Source organism: Podarcis melisellensis (genome assembly GCF_964234715.1).
Source record: "Podarcis melisellensis genome assembly, chromosome: 11".
NCBI lineage: Eukaryota > Metazoa > Chordata > Lepidosauria > Squamata > Lacertidae > Podarcis > Podarcis melisellensis.
The window spans coordinates 15,144,446-15,163,409 of NC_138543.1; the positions used below are offsets into that span (position 1 = coordinate 15,144,446).

Here is an 18,964-nt window from a genome sequence, read left to right on the forward strand (position 1 = left end):
AGGGAAGGGGGAGAGTATGAACATGATTGCTGGTACACACACAAGCACTCATCTCGCTTTATTGGCCGAAGGAGCCGGCGTACAGCTTCCGGGTCATGTGGCCAGCATGACTAAGCCGCTTCTGGCCGTTTACCTTCCTGCCGGAGCGGTACCTATTTATCTACTTGCACTTTGACGTGCTTTCGAACTGCTAGGTTGGCAGGAGCAGGGACCGAGCAACGGGAGCTCACCCCGTCGCGGGGATTCGAACAGCCGACCTTCTGATCGGCAAGTCCTAGGCTCTGTGGTTTAACCCACAGCGCCACCCGCGTCCCAGGTCAACCAAAGGCCTGGTTAAAAAAGAACGTTTTGCCTGGCGCCTAAAGGTGAATAATGAAGGCGCCAGGCTAACTTTACCTATTTATCTATTTGCACTTTGACGTGCTTTCAAACTGCTAGGTTGGCAGGAGCAGGGACCGAGCAACGGGAGCTCACCCCGTCGCAGGGATTCAAACTGTCAACCTTCTGATTGACAAGCCCTTGGCTATGTGGTTTAACCCACAGTGCCACCTGCATCCCTAAGCTGAGGTACTACTGTATACCACTGTATAAAAATATGTATTGGAAGAAGTTCCCCCTTATGCTGACCGAGTTGTAAGGTATGAGGAACATACTGGCATATGTGGTGTGGATGTCATTATGTACACAGGTTCTGGAAGCAGGTTACAATTGAGATTGGCATTATTGCTGGCAAACAGGCCGCCTTGGACCCTAGGCTATGTCTCTTAGCCATTTGGGGTGGTTCTGACCTTACTTCTCAACAGGGAAGTCTATATCCTTTGGTTGCTGCTCATCTAGTGATCTCTCAAGGATGGAAAGATGCATCTTGTTCTCCTGTGGCTCAACAGTTTAAAGAAGTCGTGTTCATTGCCTTTTCCGGAAAAATGACTGATAAAATACACGCCGCCAGGGGTGATGCAGACCCCTCCAACTTTGCTTCTACTTGGGGGCCATTTGTGACTTATATGACCAATCTTTCTCCTGGTTGGCTCAGTCCTTTCAAATATGAGTTTATTTGGCAACGCCCATGAATATTTGGTACGTTTGGTAGAAATATGAATCTTGTATTCCACTGCGGAATATATTTTATGCCACTCATTTTCTTTTAAGCTTTCTGTGGTGTTGTTGTTGATGATGAAGAAGTTGATGATTATGTTATCTGGTAATTTTATTCTTCCTGTTTTATTGGCTGTTTTTAAATCAGTAGAGTGAACCTACGGAATTAGCAGCTAGCCTCAGTCAGGCCTTTGAAACGTCCTTCGCTATTAGGGCCGCTGACTTCTAAGGAAAGGGCTTGTTCTGTGATGTTCGTATTTGAACAATCTGTCTGTGGTCTTTTATGTGCATAAACACACACACAGATACGTAGCATAATAACCAAAAATACAATACACTCACATCCTCAATAAAGCCTGGAGGTGCTGTTATACTCTCACCCTGGTTGAGGAGAGCAGGACATGGCACTTCCCAGTAAATTAACCCACATTTTCTAACGCTGCATATTTCTCTTGTTTGTGTTTCTGTGCAAAATGGGCCCCTAAACTGGGGGGGGGGTGCCCACTCCTGCCTATCACAAGTTCTGTTTTTCTGTACAATTACTGTCCAGCAAAACATTTTAAATGTCATTTACTTGAAATGCTTGGGAGAAAGGAGCACGGCATATACAAGTATGATTTCTATTTTTCGCCACCCCCCTCTAACCTTACCTTGCAGCCTGTGTTATTACTGCATGCAGGTTATCATTAAGGGGCCAGAGTCGTGGGGTTGGGGGAAGAAAACCCCTCTGTCATTAAATACTGATTTGGGTGTTGTGCTCCCTATTTGATGGTGTAACGCGCACTTCGTAATAACAGGTTATTTTCTCCGAGAGATTGCGAATTTATTTGGTACTTTTCTTGCGTTTATGGGGAAGAGGCTGACGTGCAGCTGAAGCGAGCCCTGGCTAGGTGTCCTTAGCACCTCACAACTGGGGGGGGGGGCGGTGGAAGGTGGTGGCAAGGGAGAGAGAGAGAGAGAGAGAGAGAGAGAGAGAGAGAGAGAGAGAGAGAGAGAGAGAGACAGACAAAAGGTTTTCAGCCTTTCCATTTATCACCAAGGCATTAAAGTCTGTGGAGAAAAGTAAAGGGAGAAAAATTGCTTTTCAAGATAATACACACTTCATAGAGACGCAGTTTCTCAACTCCACGTAATTGTGAGGCTGCCCATCCCCTGCAAATAGCAAGAGCAATTTTTAAAAAGGGGGAAAAAGAAATAGGAGGTGCAGGGGGGCCAGAGAGAGAAATATCTCATTTTCAAAGAGAATCAATAAGAGAGAGTTGTACACGGAGGTGCTTGCTGCATTGTTATTAACAATTCCTGCTTTTCTATTCTCTCCGCCCCCCCTTCACCTTTGTGTTAGAATATTTTTCTAATGGGAAGCAATGCTCTTTGAGTCCTGCTGAATTTTAATGATGGAGACGTTGGTGGTTTGTTGCATGTGTGTCTTGCCCGGCGTCCGCTCTCAGCAGCCCCTGCCTTCGATAAATTGTTTTCTAATCTTTCTTTCCTAGATGGAAATCCTGTATGAATGTGGAAGCCATTAGCAGAGTAATTGCTGTCTGTTACCATGACAACCAGCCGCTGCAGTCACCTGCCCGAAGTCTTACCAGACTGCACCAGCTCAGCTGCTCCGGTGGTGAAGACGGTGGAGGACTGTAGCAGCCTCGCGAATGGGCAACCGCAGTATGTCATGCAAGTTTCGGCCAAGGACGGGCAGCTGCTGTCATCAGTAGTACGGACGCTTGCCACACAGAGGTACGGTCGTACCGAGCCAAGGAAACATCCGATTGCTTGTTAAGCGTGGGGAAGAAAGTGCCAGGAAGGGGAGGGGGTTTGCGATTTCAAGACCCGAACCTCCCTAAGTGCACTTGGGGGTCTTTCATCTCCAAAGTCACAGCTCCGTTTCAGGGGCAGGCAGATGGGAATCTGCACGTTCAATTCTCCTGTATTGTTACAGCCATGCTCTCTGAATGATGCGCACGGCATTGCTCACTTTAAAGAGAGCAAAAGCTCGACTCCTCTTCGAGTTCGTAATGTGTTGCAACTTTGTCGCGATCCCCGGCGATTCGACCCGTTCCGCTTCGCGCAAGGAAGGGGGTGCGGGGACCGTTGGGGGAGGCAGGTGGCAAAGGGATGGAGAGGCCATTAATCCTCCTGAGGCGAAAGAGAAAAGTTCAGGAGTGACATTCTGCTGACTTGAGCATGGTGCTCGCAGCTTCCCAGTGAGGGCTGTCGTTTCACGTTTGCATGTGTGTGAGAGAGATTGGGAGGGAAACTCCTATTTAGCCCATCGCGTTCTGTGTGGAGTATTGTGGACTTTCATCTTTTATACTTCTAGACCACGTTTTGTGTAGCTGGGCAGCTGGGCAAACTTGATATTCAACACGATGCCCGATGCCTAGGTACAGAATTTGCTGGTCTTTTCCATGTCCATGGACTGGAGTGGGTCTTTGGGGTGGTATTGTATGAGATTTTTTTCACTGGTGGCAGGCAGCAGTTTGAGATGGTGTAAGTAAGCAGTGGTCATGTTATATATTTTTTAAAGTCCATTCAGAAGAATGTCTAATGGCTTGGTATGTCTATTGGTAGGCAATCAGCCAATGCGTGTAGAATATAGTATTTGGGAAAGTACTTATATTTGGGGGGGGGGCATGTTGTTCAACCAGTGCTGATTTCTAAAAAATCCCCTGTCATGCCCTTAACCGTAGCTTTTCTTTTCAGAAGGGTAGATTGGAAGCTCCTAGAGCGAGCTGATATCTTTCTTCAAAGTTTTGTGTATGAAGAGCTGTGCTTCAATTACATTTTTAAATTCATAGATTTGCCTTGCAATAAACCAGGCAGAGGGCCTCCTCGGTAGTGGCACCCACCCTGTGGAACGCCCTCCCACCAGATACCAAGGAAATAAGGACCTATCTGACTTTTAAAAGATATCTGATGGCAGCCCTGTTTAGGGAAGTTTTTAATGTTTGATGTCTTATTGTGTTTTTAATATTCTGTTGGGAGCCGCCCAGAGTGGCTGTGGAAACCCAGCCAGATCGACAGGGTATAAGTAATAAATAAGAATAATTATTAAATACTTTTTTATAGCAGTGTAGACAAGGGGTGCAGGTGGCACTGTGGGTTAAACCACAGAGCCTAGGACTTGCCGATCAGAAGGTTGGCGGTTTGAATCCCCGCAACAGGGTGAGCTCCCGTTGCTCGGTCCCTGCTCCTGCCAACCTAGCCATTCAGAAGCACGTCAAAGTGCAAGTAGATAATTAGGAACCACTCTGGCGGGAAGGTAAATAGTGTTTCTGTGCGCTGCTCTGGTTCACCAGAAGCAGCTTAGTCATGCTGGCCACATGGCCCGGAAGCTGTACGCTGGCTCCCTCGGCCAGTAAAGCGAGATGAGCGCCGCAACCCCAGAGTTGTCCGCGACTGGACCTAATGGTCAGGGGTCCCTTTACCTTTACCTTTATAGCATTGTAAGTGTGCTTTTTTTAAAAAAAATACAATTAGTTAGTTAGTTAGTTAGTTATCCATCCATCCATCCTATTTGTATCCTGCTTTTTCTCCAATGAGATCAAAGCAGGATACATGAAATTTGTTTAATCCTTGCAATAACTACCCTGCAGGGTTAGTGAGAGGTGATGCTGTGCACAAAGGCTACCCTGAAAGATGCATGACTGAGAGGGAATTTGAGCCTCCAAACCTACTACACCAGCCTTCCCCAACTTTGGTCCACCCAGCTGTTTTGCACAGTCACAATAATATCTGACCATTGGCCATGCTGGTTTGAGGCCGATGAGAATGGTGGTCTAAAATGCCACGCTATTGGGAGAAGCTACACTACGGTATACAGCCTTGAAATGGAAATACTTAAAATAAGCAGAAGAGGATCATATTGCTAAGCTATTTTTAACTGATGTAAGTCTGAATTAGGAATAAGACAGCTGAGCAAACGGTAATGTTTAAGAAAGAAAACAATGTATGAAAATATGCACAGGGACTCTCCTTTTCTTGGTTTGGCAAAAGTTGGATCAGGCCTTCCTTGGTTCTGATGGAAAGGAGAGACAAAGTTGTGTGTCGTCAGCATGGCTCCAAAACTCTGGTGAGCTCTCCCAGAGGTTTCATGTTTACGTATGTTAAACAGCATGGGACAAGATGGAGACCTGAGGGACCCCATATTTAAACCACCACAGGATTGAAGGGGAGACACACACCCCAGCACTACCTTCTGAATTTTCTCCTCTAAGAAGGGCAATATCCACTGTAAAATAGTGCCTTCAAGGCCCATCCGAGACAGACAGTCCAAAGCGATGCCATGGTTGATGGTCTCCAAAGCCACTGAGAGGTCCAGTTCACAATGCAGATCACACACCAAGGTAACCAAAGCAGTCTTCGTTTTACAGCCAGGCCTAAAACCAGATTGAAATGGATCTAGGTAATCTGTTTCATCCAGGAACCCTGATGCTGAGATGCCACCACATGCTCCTAACACCTTGTTGAGGAAGGGAAGATTGGAGACTGGTCTAGAATCAACCACAGGCCTAACCAGTGTTATTTTTCTAGAAAAATAGGTGTCAGAACTCACCGTGAACACCTCCCTCATTCTCTTAGAAAAGCAATGGTGCCCACCTGTTTGTGCTGAGCTAAATGTGCCAGGCCATTGCGAGCCTTCGAGATTCACCAATGATAACTCTTCCTTAGAAGGGCAGGATGCCTCTCCTCAACAAAGCAAGCCTCTCCTACTCCTTAAAGGTGAAGGGACCCCTGACCATTAGGTCCAGTCGTGACCGACTCTGGCGTTGCGGTGCTCATCTCACTTTATTGGCCGAGGGAGCCGGCGTACAGCTTCCGGATCATGTCCTGGTCTGGCGAACCAGAGCAGCGCACGGAAATGCCGTTTACCTTCCCGCCGGAGCGGCACCTATTTATCTACTTGCACTTTGACGTGCTTTCGAACTGCTAGGTGGGCAGGAGCAGAGACTGAGCAAAGGGAGCTCACCCCGTTGTGGGGATTCAAACTGCCGACCTTCTGATTGGCAAGTCCTAGGCTCTGTGGTTTAACCCACAGCGCCACCCGCCTCCCCCTCCTATTCCTACTCCTTGCTTACCACCAAACAAGAACAAGAGACAGTGCACCTGATCTTGGCAAAGCCAAATCCAGCCAGCATAAAAGAAAACTGGAAGTACAGATTGAACCTTTCGATGTACTTGGAAGAAGAGAGTAGCAGAGACAGGAACTGGTTCTACCTGGAAGAGGAGAGGTGATAGCTATGAGAAGAAAGCAGAAAGGAAGTTAGGGATCGATACCTGCTAGGGATCATATGTTAGCCAGCAAAATTCTATCGGGGAATAGAATTGCTATCTCCACAGAAAGTAGACTTGCTAAAGACGACAAGAGAGCTTGTGTTTCCATCTAGATCTGATAGTCGCAGTAGGCTGTATCTGGAGCATGCATCATAAAAACCTTGTACTTGACAAATGATGCATAGGTAATGTCAGAGAGTGTATGTTTAATCCTGTCTTTAAGGGGCACCAACTATGGTTTCACTTGGAAGAGAAGATACAGTTTTGATCATGTTTGGTGCGATTTTAAGTTTATCCTTCTTGAGCATACACTAAGTGCAATAACCAGAATGAATACAGGAATGGAGAACAGATTGAAAACGTTTAGCCTGTTCAGCCTGGCCAAAAGGAGTTGTAGAGTGCATATAACTGCACACTATGAATACACGAGAGAGACTGAGAAAGACCATGGGTATAAAAACTAATGGCTATACATGGTCCATTAAAAATTAAAACTTGGGAGCAGAATATGGTTTCCAAGGAAAAGAGGCGAAAAATTCTTAAACAGACTGCAAAATAGTCATCTGAGCAAAGAACCTCGCTGATCTCAAAGAACATTAACAAAGGATTTTCTTTTTTAAAATATTCATGTTTTGTGTACAGTAATGGCTAGGAAGTGTTCTTTTACCACCCAAGACTTTAGTATACCCTGCCATTTTTACAGCATGCAACAGTTTGCACAGAAAACGCTCTGCTACTGCTATAGAGGGGAGAGCAGGCTGTGCATATATTGTTCAGTCAGTGGGTGGTAGACACAAAGGTCCCAATGCCTTTAGTGCATTTATAGCCTAACTGTGCTGGTGAGAAAACAACCTAGGTTGCTGTGTCCCAGCAACATAATTTGGGAAAGTCACTGGCCTGGTTCAAATGTAACAGTATCCACAAACTCCCTTCTCTCTTAAGCATTAAAGCAGCACTTCGGGAGTGTGTTGAACTACAGCTTAAAGTCCAAAACAAAAGAAATTACAGCTTGAGACCTGGCTAAAAACAAACCATAAAAAGGTAAAGGTAAAGGGACCCCTGAGTGTTAAGTCCAGTCGCGGACAACTTATCTCGTTTTACAGGCCAAGGGAGCCAGCGTACAGCTTCCGAGTCATGTGGCCAGCATGACTAAGCTGCTTCTGGTGAACCATAGCAGCGCACGGAAACGCCGTTTACCTTCCTGCCAGAGTGGTACCTATTTATCTACTTGCACTTTGACGTGATTTCGAACAGCTAGGTGGGCAGGAGCAGGGACCGAGCAACCGGAGCTCACCCCGTTGCGGGGATTTGAACCGCCGACCTTCCGATCAACAATCCCTAGGCTCTGTGGTTTAGACCACAGCGCCACCTGCGTCCCTTAAAAACAAACTATAGTGTTGTGGTTTGGTCAAAATAAAGAAACTGCGGTTTTAACTAATGTGGTTTTGTATTAGAATCTTAGAATTGTAGAGTTGGAAGGGAGCCCAAAGGTCATCTAGGCCACGGCAGGAATCTCCACTAAAGCATCCAGGACAGATGGGCATCCAACCTCTGCTTAAAAACCTCCAAGGAGGGAAAGTCCACAGCATTCCGAGGGAGACTGTTCCTCTGTCAAACCCCTCTTGCTGTCAGAAGGTTCTTCCTAATGTTTAGTCAGAATCTCCTTTCTTGCAACTAGAAGCCATGGGTTTGAGCTCTGCCTTCCGGAGCAGGAGAAAACAAGCTTGCTCCCTCCTCCATGTGACAGCACTTGAGATATTTGAAGATGGCTATCATATCTCCTCTCAGTCTCCTCTTTTCCAGACTAAACATACCCAGCTCCTTCAACCTTTCCTGCTGCATTAAGGCACAAGAGAAAAGAAATGGATACAATACCAGTTGTGCCAGCAACTAGTGTAAATAGAGTTCCCTTCCTCAGCCTGGACACTGAGGTCCAGCTCTGGGGGCCTTCTGGCGGTTCCCTCACTGCGAGAAGTAAAGCTACAGGGAACCAGGCAGAGGGCCTTCTTGGTAGTGGCACCCGCCCTGTGGAATGCCCTCCCATCGGATGTCAATGAGATAAAACAACTATCTGACTTTTAGAAGACACCTGAGGGCAACCCTGTTTAGGGAAGTTTTTAATGTTTGATTGTGTTTTTAATATTCTATTGGGAGCCGCTGGGGAGTAGCTGAGGAAACCCAGCCAGATGGGCGGGGTATAAATAATAAATTGTTGTTGTTGTTGTTGTTACCCGGCTGAATTGCAGTGTACATTGCAGCACAGAAACAAAACACTGGGAGAAACTATACTATGGAACCAAAGATGTTACACCTCTCTAGAAAGTTTGTGTCTCGGAATTTGTTCTGCAGTTGGTTGTTCTCCATATCTGTGGGTGAGAAAAAATGTCACCCCAGGTCAGGTTAGCTAGTAGAGATGGAGGAGATACCGTACTTTCCCATCTATTAGACGCCCCCGTGTATAAGACTCCCCCACTATTTTGGGGGACTCAATTTTAAGAAGATGAGGTGAGATGGCCCAACGTTGTTAAGCCTCTCCCCCCACACAGCTGCGGGCAGGAAACACTCCCTAGATCATTTCCTGTGGGCAGGTAGCGAGTGATTCCCTCATGCAGCAGCATCGGGGGGGAAGCTGCGGGCCACTAGCCAGCACCCCCAGATCGCTCCCTGCATGCAGCAGCATCTTCCCCCCATGCCACTATCCGTGTATTGGACGACCCCACTTTTTTTACATGATTTTTGTGTGAAAAAACCTCATCCAATACACAGAAAAATAAGTGACACCTTCTTATGTGGGGTGGGATGTGACTGAGTCCCCTCAATGAGTGGAGCTACCTTGTATACTATTGTATGGTGCGGTTACTGTGGAAAGGCTTGTTATTGTGTGGTGATGAGTTGGCGTGGCAATGCGGTTGGGCCAGATAATCATCCCATTTCCTCCCCTCCGTGACTCCAGTACTAACCCACGACCCCTCTTCCTTGTCTTCCAGCCCTTTCAATGACCGACCAATGTGTAGGATTTGCCACGAAGGCAGCAGTCAAGAAGACTTGCTCTCTCCCTGTGAATGTACGGGAACCCTGGGGACTATACATCGCAGCTGCCTGGAGCACTGGCTGTCGTCTTCAAATACCACTTACTGTGAACTCTGCCACTTCAGGTTTGCAGTAGAGCGCAAACCAAGGCCGCTGGTCGAGGTCAGTAAACGGGGCATGTCCTCCAAAGCTTTGCTTTAATGATGTCTGTTTTTACACCAGGATCACAACAGATTTGCAGCTTCGATGAAGCAAAAGAAAAGCTATACATTTGGGGTGTTTTTAGAAGCGGGGGGAATGAAGGGCAGGAAGAGGGCAACCGTAATTAAAACCTTCATTTTTCAGCAAAGAACATGGGTGAGAACAATAGGACAAATGGTTTGGCTCCTTTGTAGGACTCTGCATACTTTGGGGGAGAATATTTACAGCATATATTTTGTTCTTTGCTTTAATGGAGACCTCTTGGGGGGGGACATAGATCTACAGAACACTATTTAAAAAAAACACATTACTGCAGATTGTAAAATGTAGATCAAGGATTAATGTTTTTAAAAGTCACCCCCATGGACGGATTTTTTGTATTGCCACTTTATAGTTTTAACGCTGGTTTGTTTATTGGCCAAACATTTTTCTTCTTCTGGTTACTTACGGTCTGGGACTTGCAGGTTGTGGATACAATTATTTTAAATAAATTGGACTGCACATAAAATTTCAATCTGCTCTCTGGGCTGCAGCCGCAGTCTCTTCCTTTCTTCTGAAATATGATATTATTACAGGTCACTTCTTTCCTTTAGGAATTTGAAAACGGAGCCGTGATGATGAGAATTCAGAGTCAGCTATGCAATGAATTATAGAAAGTTGGTTGAGAAAATGACAACATAAAAATAACTTATATCAATCACAGTGGGGGCAGCATAATTCTGATCACACAAAGCTGCATGGGTGCTTGTCTACAACAGTGGAGCCTTCCTTCATAGGGAGCTGTTTGGCCCATCTAGCTCTGGCGGTTCCCTCACTTGCAAGAAGTAAGGTTACAGGGAACCGGGGCCTTCTCAGTAGTGGCGCCCTCCCATCAGATATCAAGGAAATAAACAACTATCTGACTTTTAGAAGACATCTGAAGGCAGCCTTGTTTAGGGAAGTTTTCAATGTTTGATTTTTTTATCGTGTTTTTAATATTCTGTTGGGAGCCGCCCAGAGTGGCTGGGGAAACCCAACCAGATGGGGTATTAACAATATCAACAATTATTATTATTATTATTATTATTATTATTATTATTATTATTATTATTATTATCTTGTCTGCACTGATAGGCAGGTGTCTTTCTCCGCCCTTCCTGTGGATGACAGGGGTTTAAGCTGGGATCTTCTACGTGCAAAACTCTGCCATTAACCTACTACCCTTTCCATTTGAAATGTAAATGCCGACCACAAAAAATTGGTAATACAACAAAAGAAGTCCCTACGCACGTGCAGCACAGCTTAGCAGCCCCTGACAGTCCAGAATGTGCTTCCCTTCGGATTTTGTAGTGCAAGGGTAAATGGCAGTTGAAGGAGAGTATTCTTTCAGTCAGGGATCAGGAAATGAAGCTGCCTTCTTCTGTTCAGTCTCCAACTGATGGCTTGAGCCACGCTGTCATCTTTTTGTCCCGATATTCTTCCTGGCAAGGAGGCGGCCTAGTAATCCAGGAGCCCTTTAACCTCTTGCCAAAGAGTCCTTCCATCCAAGGACTGCAGTCTGAAGGTCACTGGCCATTTGATCCAAGTCTTCTTTCTGGCAGTTACATGGTTAGTTCGATTTGACAAAGTCTTGTGGTACCCTAAAGTCATTGTGGCGGGAGCTTTAGATTTCAGTTAAGCAGCTAAGTTTGGCTAACAAGACAGTGGCATCTTGTTGTTGTTTTTTAAAGAATATTTATTAAAGTTTTCAATAATAATACAATAAAAAGAAAAAATGGAAAAAAATGACAAAAATACAAAAATAAAAATAATTAAAAACACATAAAGTTTCCATTACTTATTTTTCATTAACTTATTTCCCAGACCTCCTCATACCTCCCTTTTTTGTATTCCAATTCACATTGTTAGTTCGGCAAATCCTTATCAATAAATTTTAACCTATTTCTAACCCTTTTTTTTCCATATTCTCTTAAAGCATCACAGCTGGAAACCACTTAATTTCTATCCGACATCATTCTAAGATTCATTAATTTTGCAATATTTCTGTAAATAGTCTTTGAATTTCTTCCAATCTTCTTCCGCCGTCTCTTCTCTCTGGTCCAAGACAGTGGCATCTTGAACAGGCGTGTTATACAGCAGAAGCCCCAAATCAACATTTTTGATTATCAATAAATGCAACTTTTGCGGTGGGGGGGAGGCAGGGGGGGACTGGAAGTCTACTAAGGTAAAGAAATGGTCATAAGATAGCATTGAGTAAATAAATAGATTTTAGGGCCCAGTTTATTGCAATTTCACCTTTGGGATTGAAAATGTTCTTTGTACAAATGGAATGTGACATTTCTTGAGAATTAATAGTGACTGGGGAAGTTGAAATTGAGCGTTAACCCTTCCAGAGCTGGAGAAGCTTTGCTTTTTAACATCCTATGGAGAAATGAACATTCCCTCTGACCAAAGGATAAAAGCAGACGAAATCAAGAAGCAACAAATACGTTTGTGTTTGTTTGCTCAATGGAGGGAAAAACAAAGGAGCAGTGGTAACCAAATTCAGGAAAACAAAATTCACAATACTAGTAACTATTTTATGGTTGCGGAATTTTCAGTCATCCTTCCCAGTAAACATTTGACTGGTATTGCAAGGCTTGCAGTAACAAAGTTCTAATTCATGGGTAGGCAAACTAAGACCCGGGGCCCGGATCTGGCCCAATCGCCTTCTAAATGTGGCCCGCATACCGTCTGGGAATCAGCGTGTTTTTACATTAGTAGAATGTGTGCTTTTATTTAAAATGCATCTCTGGGTTATTTGTGGGGCCTGTCTGGTGTTTTTACATGCATAGAATGTTTGTTTTTATTTAAAATGCATCTCTGGGTTATTTGTGGGGCATAGGAATTTGTTCATTTTATTTTTTTCAAAATATACTCCGGTCCTCCACAAGGTCTGAGCCCCCTGCTGGAAAAGTTTGCTGACCCCTGTTCTGATTTAAATAAAAAATATGTTCTAGATGTAAGAGATTGTTACTTTGTAGAAAGCCAGTGAACTAAGGCTTCATTAGAAACTGGAAGCATATAAAATATCAAAGTACAGTTAACAGGAACATATGCAAACAGTAAAGCCACTGAACTGATATACAGTATGAGATTTCCTCCCCAAATGGGCATTTTTTCCATTATCCCCTGAAGAAGTTGTAGAGCATGAGACTCTTAATCTCATGTTGGGCAAAATTTCCTGCATTGCCAGGCTTGCACTAGATGAGCTTCGTAGTTCCATAGAACTCTACAATCTATGATTCTATGACTTAAGAGCTGGCATATTGGTGGAATGGTTATATTTCTTGAAATACAACATAAGATCTGCAAATCAAGAGCCAATCCATAAGTGAGGGCAGGTGAGTTTTTTCATCCTAAATATAGGGGAGCACCTTTCCTGCATCCTCTGAACATGTCAACTGCTACATGCAGTGGCTTCCTAGCCACAGGTTGAGTGTACAGTCATACCTTGGTTGTTGAATGCCCCGGAACTCGGACGTTTTGGCTCCTGAACAATTGAAACCCGGAAGTGACTGTTCTGGTTTGTGAATGTTCTTTTGGAAGCCGAATGTCTGACAGGGCTTCCGCAGCTTCTGATTGGCTGCAGGAGCTTCCTGCAGCCAATCCAAAGCCACAATTGGAAGTCGAACGCTTTGGCAGTCGAACAGACTTCCGGAACAGATTCCATTTGACTTCTGAGGTACGACTGTACTCCATTGCCTGTCAGGGACTAGACTGAGGAAGAATGGTGAAGACCGCCCCCCCTCCCCTTGGACCTTCCAGAGACCAGTACAGTGGTACCTCAGGTTACAGACGCTTCAGGTTACAGACTCTGATAACCTGGAAGTAGTACCTCAGGTTAAGAACTTTGCTCCAGCATGAGAACAGAAATTGTGCGGCGGCAGCAGGAGGCCCCATTAGCTAAAGTGGTACCTCAGGTTAAGAACAGTTTCAGGTTAAGAACGGACCTCCGGAACGAATTAAGTTGTTAACCAGAGGTACCACGGTATAGATTTAGAACAGTTGTTTGCAGAAGGACATAGTTTGGAGGCTGCAGAGGGAGAAGCTGGGAAATATTGGAAGAGGAACAGCAGAAAGAAGCACAGGGGAGAGATAGCTAACAGACTCAGTGTTTTTGGAAAGCATTCCTGACCCCCTTCTCCCAGGACCAGGAGTTCATTGAGAGTAGTAGAACTGAAAGCTCAAGGGCAGAAACCTCAGTTCAGCTGATGCAAGGAGGATGTAGAATAGGAGAGAGGGAGGGGTGGGACCTTACTCGGAGCAACGCCATTATCTAGGGGAGACTGCATTCCTTCGTCTCTCTCTGTGAATAGTGAATAAATTACCATATTTTTCGCTCTATAAGACACACCCGACCATAAAATGCACCTAGTTTTTAGAGGAGGAAAACAAGAAAAGCCAGCACGGCTCTCTCTTGCTGGCTTTTCCGGGAGGTGGGAGAAGGAAGTGACAGGCTGCCCTCCGTCCCTTCTCCCACCTCCCTGAAAAGCCAGAGCAAGCTGCACAGCTATTTCTGAAGCAAGCACAGCAAGAGGGAGAGCTGTGCAGCGCCTCTTGGTCTGCTGGCTTCCCAGCGAATCAGGATGAGGGACGGAAGGAGCTCCGTAAGGATGGGAATGCACAGCCTGCATTCGCTCCATAAGACGCACACACATTTCCCCATACTTTTTAGGAAGAAAAAAGTGTGTCTTATGGAGCGAAAAATACGGTACTTGGTAAGAACTGTTTTTTGGTTTACCTGCTTCTTGGCTGCCACCGTGGGAGGGATCAGATTCCCTGAAGGCTGGCATTGCCCTACTAAATGACCCTTGGTGGATGTGGGGGCTGAGCATCCACACTGCAACCTGGCAGCAAAGTGTTGATCCTAGCCCAGCCTATGGACACTCCAGACCAGGGGTCAGCAAAGTTTTTGTGGCTTGGGACGGTTCATGGTCCTGCAGATGCCGCGGTGGGCTGGAGTGTTTGTGCGCGCAAATGCTATTTCCGGTCTCCTTCTGGCACGGAGGAGGTGTGCACAGCTTCCCATTGGCTGCAGCAGCTTCCTGCAGCCAATGGGAAGCCGGCCAGCATCGTGGAAGGCGGTCCCGCTCTGCTCTGCGCTGGTTTAGACCCTCACCCCAAGCCTGTAGCTTCACTGTTTTTACCAGTATTTCTTCCAAAGTAAACTCCCTCCCCGCACTAGTGTAAAAACTAAGGAGTCAGCATGGCTGCCCAAAAGTATCCCGCCATCATTCTTCATGGATGGTAGCCCTGCACTGTTGAGTTCTATTATACTTTATACGACTGATGAAATTAGAGAGTAGACACGTTTCCGTTGGGTACAGCTTTCAATGAGCTGTTGGACAAGACGACTTCTGTGACATGCTTAATCCTCCAGTCTCTTGTAGCTTTTTTTGTTTTGCTTTGTGGAGAACATGGATTTGTGCCAGAATCAGCCTTGACTTTACATTAGCCTTATGCCTCATTCATTGCGCAAAGCAGGTGGGCTTGAAGGCTTCAGTTTACAGCAGGGGTCAGCAGGGGGCCGGTCCACTGTCCCTCAGACCTTGTGGGGGCCGGACTATCTTTTTTTTGGGGGGATGAACAAATTCCTATGCCCCACAAATAACCCAGAGATGCATTTTAAATAAAAGGACACATTCTACTCATGTAAAAACACGCTGATTCCTGGACCGTCCGCAGGCCAGATTTAGAGGGTGATTGGGCCGGATCCGGCCCCCAGGCCTTAGTTTGCCTACTCCTAGTTTACAGATTCCTTTCTATTTTTATCTTACCACAACGTACTTGTGCTCCTTTTTTTCAGAGTAAACCTAGAGCATAGCTTTTTAAACATAGGCCAGGCATTATAGGTCTTCTCTTATTATTTCACAGTCTAGCCTAAGATCTTTTTCCGCGTGGAACAATAATCCTAGAGCGGAGTTTATGAGGTCAGCTGCATACTTTATAATTGTGAGGAAATGGAACCAGGAAAATGAAAATTCAGATGCCAGGCTTTGCGTGATGTTTTGATCTTCCTTTTGATAAGAGGCATCTTTTTCTTTTCTTTTTTGGCCCTAGTGGGAGAGATTAGATTTTTCTCATTTCTTTTTCCTGTTAAAAGACCACAGTGCTATAGATAAGAATTGTATGAGCAATATAAAAGAGGCTTGCTTCCTGCAGGCAGCAGAAGTTTTAACCAAATAGCAGAGATTCTGTTCTCACAAGATCAGGCATAAAAATGTAACGGACGTGATATAGTGAATAGGCATTCTGAAGGCGGACCAGTTTATATTTTACTGCGACAACGAAAACAAAAAAAAACCACATTTGCCATGTGCATCGCTGATGGTGCATGCCTTATCTACTGCTACGGAATGCTGCAAAACTCGGTTTTCCAAAGGAAGTTGCAGTTCACTAGGCAAAATATAGCACAGCACTCCCCCACTTTTTAATAATATTTTATTCTGACGTATCAGACTCATGTAGAATTTTAACTCTCTTCTTTCCCCCCAGCTGGACCCAAGAAACCACTGATTTGCTTCAGAAGCAACCACTAAACTATGGTCTAGCATCATGTTCATGAGACTGGGATGAGCCTCAGATGCACACATTTTCTCTCCTTCTTGTTGGACTTTTATGCTTGGCAATTGCCTGCTTCCATTCCTGGTTTGAGGCATATCATGGTTTGCCTTTCCTCCCAACCAGCAAAGTGTGGTTTGTGCTACTGTCAGGGACTGGATAGGAGGAGGAATGGTGCAGACTGCCTCCGCCTCCGCCTCCTCAACCTTCCAGAGAAGAGGAAGACAGTATAGATTTACAAGAGTGGTTTGTGGGAGGTTAATGCTCAGAGGTAGATGAGGGGTGAAGTTGGGAAATAATGGGAGAGGAGGAGGAGGCAGAGCCAGAGGGGCAGCTGGCTGACACATTATTACTAGAAAGCATTCCAGATCCCTCTTCTCCCAGAACCTGGCAAGCACTTAAAGTAGGAGAGCAAACGGCCTTAAGTGGCCACCGTAAGGTGTGTGATGCTGTTGACCAGGCATAGGCAAACTCGGCCCTCCAGATGTTTTGGGACTACAACGCCCATCATCCCTGACCACTGGTCCTGATGGCTAGGGATGATGGGAGTTGTAGTCCCAAAACATCTAGAGGGCCCAGAATTCCACATCAGATTTTGTATTTTTGTCTTTAATTCAAACTGCCCTTTCATGTTACATTTAGCTAAGTTTGCACATGTGGAATGACTCCCATATTTTCAAAAATATAACTGCTGATCCATTCATGAATGAAGGAGCGAATAGGTGTTGCAGGCAAATTTGCTTTGTCTTAATTATATGTGGGGAAACTAGTGATTTTCCTGACTTGGAGGAGCTCCATCATGACAAAATTTGATCATTCATTGATCTGATAAATGCCATTTCTCCTTTTTCTCTTCTGTTATCTTAGAACTGCTTAAACATAATATGAAAGAGTGAAACACACTGCATGAAGACGTGACAAAAACGTGTGTTATCATAGAGTCCTATAGGAAATGGACAACCCATTTCTGCGCTGCTGCTTCTTGTGGAAAGCACAGTAAAACTTCTAGAAGATTAAATTCAGTGACATGGATCACAAGACTAGAAAAGGTTTATTTTTGAGAATATCCACAGACTTTAGTACATAATAAAGAGTGAATGGTTTCTGGATTGTACTCTGGGTGTCAGTAATATAAGGAATTTGGGCATGAATTTCCAGGTCGATATTTTTATTTCCAGTGCTCAGGTGCACATAAATTTAAAAATAGAATCATGGGTTACTTTATAAGTTACTACTGTGTTCTTGTAACAAAGAATCATGTTATCTCTTACCAGATCATAAAGGACTATATACAGGCAGCCCCCCATTTTTGCGAGGGCAGGGGTGACAACTTGTGCCCCCCCCCACATTGGAGGGGGAAGCATTGTGTGACGCACCATGTGATGTCATGTGACATGTCCCACCCAGTGGGACATGCCGCCGGGCATGCTCTGGGGGCCAGTACACACAGAGAGCCAGTGTGCTGTAGTGGTTAAGAGCGGTAGATTCGTAATCTGGGGAACCGGGTTCACGTCTCTGCTCCTCCACATGCAGCTGCTGGGTGAGCTTGGGCCAGTCTCACTTCTCTGAAGTCTCTCAGCCCCACTCACCTCACAGAGTGTTTGTTGTGGGGGAGGAAGGGAAAGGAGAATGTTAGCGTTTTGAGACTCCTTTGGGTAGTGATAAAGCGGGATATCAAATCCAAACTCCTCCTCCTCCTCTTCTTCTTCTTCCCCCTCACTTGTTCCCTCCCGGGTGGGGGGTAAGGCACCTGGAGGGTGGTGGCGGGGGATGTCGCCCCCCTAAATATTGGGGGGCTGGGCCCCCTGGTTCAAAATATTGAGGGGGTGGTGCCCTCAGCGCCCCCTATACTCGGCGTTGGTGTGCGATGGTTATGTTCTGAGGCACCGCACGCATCAGTAAAACCGCGTATAATGGAAACCCGTTGAAAAAGCCTGCGAACGCCCTGCCTCCGTTCTGCCCTTTTAGTGGCATTTCAGTGACATCTTTATGACATTTCTGGGTTGGCGTGTTGCACTTAAACACAGTCACTCACATATTGCACGTGTACTTTAAACGAAAATGCAGGGAATGCTATAATCTAGTAAAATAAAAGTTAACATGCAATATAAAAATACATGCAAGCCGTCCTTTGATGCTCCTACTAAACTTTGCGTCTTGAGCCCTGCAATAAATATCATTGATTAGGACTTGTTACTTTCTTCCCTCCCTTTTTTTAACTTGGCAGCTGGGAAGCTGTTGCTGGGGGATGGGCAGTCAACTTCAAGCATGAAAGGATTAAGATGAGCTTGCTTAGTAATTGAAAGCTTTCTGAAGCCTTGTACTGAAATATGAAGCTCATCTGACTGTTTTTCCATGTAAAGCTTTGAACCGACTTCCGTTCCGTCCTCCCTTTTGTACATCCCAGCCCTCCGCTGTTCAGCGAAGCAGCAGTTTGGTATCCTGTTACCGCAGCAGAAGGCCAGATGCTCTCCGACACAGTTCACAAAGAGATCACTGTCAAGGCTAGAAGGGAAAAGGGGTTTTCGGCATGTAATCAGCGAGACGAAATGGCCCATTGGCTTTAAGGGCTAACGGAGGCAAGAGCTGGCAATCCACTCTGCTGAAGCCAAACAGGGGACAACTCAATTACACTCTCCTGAGGTGGTTAAAGGCAGGGCTGAAAGATTTATCTTTTTCTTTTAAAAGCTCATTTCAAAGAGTAGGAAACGAGAGCAGTGAGAGACATTAGGACAGAATAAAAATGATGGTGTCCAGCTAGAATAAACAGCTTGGAAATGCT

General features: G+C 45.3%; 1 protein-coding gene across 2 annotated transcripts in view; it reads left to right on the plus strand.

The window, feature by feature from the left end:
* Positions 1-18,964, plus strand: part of MARCHF3 (membrane associated ring-CH-type finger 3) — a 147,152-nt gene that overhangs the window by 90,705 nt on the left and 37,483 nt on the right. For both annotated transcript variants that reach the window (XM_081930771.1, XM_081930772.1), the window contains exons 2-3: positions 2,589-2,832; positions 9,357-9,561. In XM_081930771.1, coding sequence (XP_081786897.1) covers positions 2,645-2,832; positions 9,357-9,561 — 393 coding nt within the window. In that variant the 5' untranslated portion in view covers positions 2,589-2,644. The remainder of the gene's footprint in view (positions 1-2,588; positions 2,833-9,356; positions 9,562-18,964) is intronic.